This window comes from Onychomys torridus, unplaced genomic scaffold (assembly GCF_903995425.1).
Source record: "Onychomys torridus unplaced genomic scaffold, mOncTor1.1, whole genome shotgun sequence".
Lineage (NCBI taxonomy): Eukaryota > Metazoa > Chordata > Mammalia > Rodentia > Cricetidae > Onychomys > Onychomys torridus.
Genome location: NW_023413244.1, coordinates 376122 through 382537, shown reverse-complemented (window position 1 = coordinate 382537; position 6416 = coordinate 376122). Strand labels below are relative to the sequence as shown.

General features: G+C 36.4%; 1 protein-coding gene across 1 annotated transcript; it reads left to right on the top strand.

The window, feature by feature from the left end:
- Window positions 1–1808: 1808 nt before the first annotated feature.
- On the top strand, window positions 1809–2795 carry LOC118576202 (taste receptor type 2 member 102-like). Its single transcript, XM_036176539.1, is given in 1 exon segment — window positions 1809–2795. A coding segment is annotated over 1 exon segment (987 nt).
- The last annotated feature ends 3621 nt before the right edge of the window (window positions 2796–6416 follow it).

Genomic DNA, 6416 nt, shown 5'->3' with positions numbered 1-6416 from the left:
CCTAACAAACTTATCTGGTGTCAGAGACAGAACAGCCACAAATTAAACATAGAGGATAGGCAGTGATAGCACATGCCTTTAATCCTAGCATTCCAGAGGCAGAAATCCATATGTTCAAGGATATAGCCAAGCATGGGGACTCACGCCTTTAATTCCAGAAAGCAAGCCTTTAATCCCAGGGAGTGATGGCAGAAAGAAAAAAGATATATAAGTCGTGAAGACCAGAAACTAGAAGCATTTGGCTGGTTAAGCATTCAGGGTTTTGAGAAACAGTTCAGGTGAGATTCATTTGGATGAGGACCCAGAAGCTTCCAGTCTGAGGAAACAGGATCAGCTGAGGAATTGGTGAGGTAAGGAAGCTGTGGCTTGTTCTGTCTCTCTGATCGTCCAGCATTCACCCTAATAACTGACCTCAGGTTTGATTTTATTAATAAGTACCTGTAACATTCATGCTGCACAACTTCATATTTTACTTATATATTTTTGTTATTAATAATCCACGACACCCAGTTAGTAGTAACCATATGCAAATAAATAGATTGTAGTCTGATAAGGTATGGAAGACCTTCTAATGCCCATGTCTCCAAAGGAAGCTGACTCTACCTACTTTGATGGACATCAACTTATAAAACTCTTCCAATATAAATGGGAATTCAGGTTCCCTACCACACCTGTGCTGGAGGTTTGACTAGCTTGATCTTGTGGAGATCTTGTGCAGGCAACTGCAGCTGCTGTGAGTTGATGCATACAACATCCATATCATATCCAGGTATTGGCATCTCACAGATCTCTCTTCATCCACCTCTCTTTTGTGAAGTTTCCTGAGCTTTAAGAGGTTGGAGGTTGATAAACAAGACCCACTTACTGATGAACACCAATCCTACCCTGTTACTTACAATATCTCTTCTACCTCCCCAATGCCAAATAACTAACCTTCCTGCACCTGTATTTTAACTTCCTTGATGTATATGACTAAGACTACGGAAGAGAGATAGCAAAGATGATTCAATTATGTTAATGCTCTGTAAATCACCTGTTCAAATATACATGACTAATAAAATACAGAACTTTTAAAATCATGAATCATGTATTTATGAAATGAATTTTTTCCTCATAAACCAATGAAGATATACATTTTCTATAGTCAAGATAAAATAGTATTGCAAGTATTTTGTTGACATGAATATCAAATTAGCCATTTGTATTAAGTCTATATATTTTCAGAATTTTGATGACTCTCTTGAGAGAGAGAGAGAGAGAGAGAGAGAGAGATTGACGCTTTACATGAATATCTCTTTCTTTGCTTGCCATTGTCCACTCTGTGTTAAAACCATGAAGCCTGAGCTCCAGGGAAAACTGCTGTCTTATGAAAGAACACAAACCAGTCTCTGCATTTTCCCTAAGTCCTCATTGGCAAGGCTGTAGAGCAGAGACTTCATTAAGGTTCATATTGTAACACTGTAACCCTAAATTTATATTAGAAGTCAAGACACAACCAAATTCCCTTAAGCTAGAAGAAGGGGAAAATGCAAAACAGTGGAAAAGAATATATCTTGATTTGCATATCAGCAAATGTGAATTTGCTTTCTTTTCTAAATCATCTGCTCAAAATTTCAGCCCATGGTGTGGAAAAACATGTTAGCTAAGATGCTAGCAAAAACTGTAAAAACAAAACAAAACAAAACAAAAGCATGAAAAATGTGCAGATTAAATACCAAACAGGAAACATTCAGCTTTCTGTACAGCCTGAGATTTCAGAAGGAGCAGGACAAAGGGAAGAAAGAATATAATTGAACACTGGGCCACAAATGGGGCACTTGGTTAGCACATGGTGAGTAGTGCTGTTACACATCCAGCTTTCTCTGAACATGGAACCTGCCCTGCATAGCTTTGCCACTATAGTAATAGTGGCAGAGTTCATTTTTGGGAATATGAGCAATGGGTTCATGGTGCTGACATACTTCTTGGTCTGTGTCACTAAACAAAAGCTTTCCTTAATGGATAAAATACTTCTTACATTGGCGATTTCAAGAATTACTCTTATCTGGGAAATATATATTTGGTTTAACACTATATGTGATCCATCTTTATTTATGATTGGAATAGAATTACAAATTCTTTATTGTAGCTGGGTGCTTTCTAGCCACTTCTGTCTCTGGCTTCCCACAGCCCTCAGCATCTGTTATTTTCTCAGGATAGCTAACTTCTCCTGGCAGATCTTTCTCTATTTGAAATGGAGACTTAAACAACTAATTGTGGGGGTCCTGCTGGGAAGCTTGGCCTTCTTGCTTATAAATCTGATGAAAGCTGACATCACTCTTGAAGAGAGCTTCCATCAATATGGAGTAAATACAACTGTGAATTCCTTGGGATTTGCTCTGTTTTCAGAACTGGCCTTATTCAATATGATTATGTTTTCTGTAATACCATTTTCATTGGCCTTGGTATCCTTTCTCCTGCTAATATTTTCTTTGTGGAAACATCTCCAGAAGATGCAGCTCAGTTCCAGAGGACCCAGAGACCCTAGTACAAAAGCCCACAGGAATGCCATGAAAATTATAGTCTCCTTCCTCCTGTTCTATGCTACTTACTTTCTGTCCCTTCTTATAGCGTGGATTGCTGAGAAACATCACAGTGAACTGGTTCACATTATTTGTATGATAACTGGACTCATGTATCCTTCAACTCACTCATTAATCTTGATTCTAGGAAACTCTAAATTAAAGCAGACTTCTCTTTTGATACTGAGGCATTTGGCTGAAAGGACAGAATACCCCAAGTGTATAAGGCATTGAGAAAACAAACTGTCATGTGTTCTAGATAATAAAGAATTCTATGTGGAGGCAGTTTGAGGACATTTTATCCCTATCTTCAGAATGAAAGTATCCAGCTAAGGAATCTGAAGACCACTGGAAAAATGAGAGAGCTGAAGAAAAATGATGAATCATCTGGAGGAAATGCCCTAAGAAAAGGAGTAAATTGGCTTATTGGTATATCACATTTCCACAGGATACAATTTCAGAAGTCTTCCCAAATGTTTGTTTCTGCAATGCTCTACAGACACATAACACAAATGGTGTTTTTGTACTCCCAGTTCAATTAAAAATTAAATCTGGCTTTGGAGTTAGCATGTGGCTCTCTCCTTCCCTAAATCCAAGCATGCTTGTTGAAAATAAAGTCCAAAAATCTCCATCCTATGGCAGAAGAGCTACATGATATAGGACTGAAATTAAGGGAATATTCTATTGCTACTAATCTCATGGTCCTTTGGTTTTATTTGGACTTTTAAAAACTTTTCTTAAGGTATAAATATTATATCAAAATATATATATAACTTTCTGTCATGATATTAATGGTCATATAGGGTACTGACTAATTCCAGAAAAAATCTCATCTACCTTCCTATACATGATTTTAGGTTTGAATCTCTATCACTAACTAGGAATTAAGTTTTTGTACTATTGATGTGTATAATAAATTATGGTCCTTTTTTAACTTCTCCAAGATCTGCTGCACATGACATTTAAAATGTTTAAGTTTTCTGCAGTGAACCATGTCCATGCCAACATTGACTTTTGAAGTCTCCAAAAGGAGGATGGGGCCCCACAACGACAATTCCATCTGGACTATGGCAAAGGCATTAAGCTGACAAACACCACATAAAGATTGACTTTGTAATATACAAACTGTTCAGGACAATTTCAAAGTGGGTAGCTTAGATAGATGGTCCAGCCTAACAGTCTACTCTAGCCAGGACTTGAGAAAAGTCCTAAACTTTTCCATTACACAGAGACTGGATAACAAATGATACAGCATAGTCTCCCAGGACTTGACAATTATTCCAGTTTTTTTTTTCAGAGTCCTCTAAAGATTCTATCACCTACAGACAGCAGGAAGTAATTTTAAGAATGTGACACCCATATTTCCAAGAGGTAGGGTGTGTGGTTATTGGTCATTCTGTGGGTTATGGATATTTGTCATCATTCAGTAAGCTTGGTTACAAGTTGTTACTGGTAGTGGTCAGGAAAAAAGCTGAACAAAGGAGATTAGACTCAAAGAACTTGTTTTAAAAAGAAAAAAGGGGAGATATAGAAATAGAATAAAATGATAGTTTACTGAATCTACTTTTAAATAAAAAAAGCAACTACTAGCCTTAAATACTTTACATTGGCTTGGAATTTTTTATATTGATACAAATTTGAGGTTATTTTTTGTTATACTGTATATATGTTATAAAAATGATAGGACAAAAAGGTAAATTTTTGAATCTATTTTTAATCCAAAAAAGCAATTACTAGTTTTAAATATTTTACCTTGATATGGATTTTTGTATACTGATACAAATTTAAGGTTATTGTTTGTAAGAACATAGTATATATACATTTCTATTCTTGTTCAAGATCTTTTATCAATACAGCTCATCTAACAAGGTAATGTAAATTTCTAGCCCTTGAAAGTTATTATTAAAACTATTTAGTATAATAAGGAAATTCAGCTTAGTAATTAGTTATTTATCACAATCAAACTTGTAGTTAGGTTAGGTATGTTTTCAAGGTCAGAGATATAATTTAGATTTGCAAGTGGTCTTCAAACACTTCAAAGATCTACAGAATAGGACATTTAAAAAGTTTTATTAAAATAAAGTTCTTTTTTTTTTGAGACAGGGTTTCTCTGTAGCTTTGGAGGCTGTCCGGGAACTCATTTGTAGACCAGGCTGGCCTCGAACTCACAGAGATCCACCTGCCTCTGCCTCCCAAGTAGTTCTTTGATTTTTATGACAATGAGACATGTCTGCCCCTGGCAGCCCCAATCTACTTCAGAGAAAATGATGGGCATGGAAAAATCTCCATGTGGAATTTACTTTCTTTATGGTAAAAGTTATCTACTTGGTAAGAAAGTGTCCTTGCCTTAGGTGCTGACAGTATGCTGTCCAAATTGAACAAGCAAGACATAAAAAAAGTGACTGCCAAGACAAGGCAGGCACAGTCCTTCAAAAATCCTGCTTCACTAAAAAGTCCATCAGATATTCTAGGCTGAAGATGGATACCCCAACTTTGCTGAGAAATTTGGGGTGACTGTCTAGACAGCCAGCTGTTTCTGTCATTTCTTAATTTTGGAAGTGGTTTGTTTGCTCTGTACTTCCTGTTTACTCAGGTAATAGTATATCATTCTTAAGTCTCTGATGGATTTGAAGACTAGATAGTTATAGTTTTCCTTGTTACCAGACTCAGAAAATAAACTCACAAAATAGGTATAAAGTATATAATGTTGAGAGACAAAAAGAAAGTTTTGGTTGGTAATGCAAGTTAGGATAGCAAGTAAACTAGGTATAGTACTTTGTACTCACCAAGATAGGATTGATAATGTAATATTTTCTTTGAATTTGTCACATGCTAAAGGATAAGACATTGTTAATGTAATTATTGCCTTTATATATTTGTGTATAGCTATTGTACTTATTGTGTATAATTTTTCTATGTTAGTTAAACACTTAACTGTTTATTTATACAAGAGGGGGAAATGTGTGATATTTTGTTGTGTTCTGACAAATAAAGCTTGCCTGGAGATCAGAGGGCAGAGCTAGCCACTAGTTAACCATAGAAGCTGGGAAGTGGTGGTTCACACCTTTAATCTCAGCAGTTGGGAGGCTCAAGCCTATAATCCCAACACTCAGGAGGTGGAGAGAAGAATTGACAAGGTGGGGCAGAGACAGGATCTTGGCCCTTTTGGTTAGAGGATCTGGAGAATAAGAAGTTACTGGTGGCTGCTCCTCTGCCTCTTTGATCTTTCAGGTTATTACTCCAATATCTGATTCCTGGTATTTATTAAGACTAATTGAATTCATGCTTTGACACCAAAATGACTACCCAGCCGTTTTTCTCAGCACTCTACCCCTTCACACACACCCCAAAGCTGATCACTCATATTCTCATCCCCATCCACCCTCAGTTCACTCAGAAAATTTTGTAGAGCACATACTGTACTTGGATGAAGTATAGTTTGGCTATGAGAAAAAGTACTTAAATTTCATGGAGAATGCTAACAAGGAAATCATTAGCAAATAATCATGTTTACCAGCTTTAAATCATCTTTGTGAGTTTTTCACATAAATAAATTATGGAGTCTTCATGAATCAGATAAACATAGTTTTTTTTTTTTTTTTTTTGAGGGAGTGTCTCATGGATCCCAGGGTGGCCTTGAATTTGTTTATACTTGAGGATGACATTAAAATTATGGCTTATCTGTTACCTCCTTCCAACTTCTTTAAATAGAGGCATGAGCCTCTGCGCCCAGTTTTTGTGGCCTTGGATCAAACCCCAGACTTCATACGTTACAGACAATTCCTGAGGCCACTGAGCCATATATCCAGTCCCCAAACACTGTTTTATAGATGAATTTATTAAAATAACTGATTT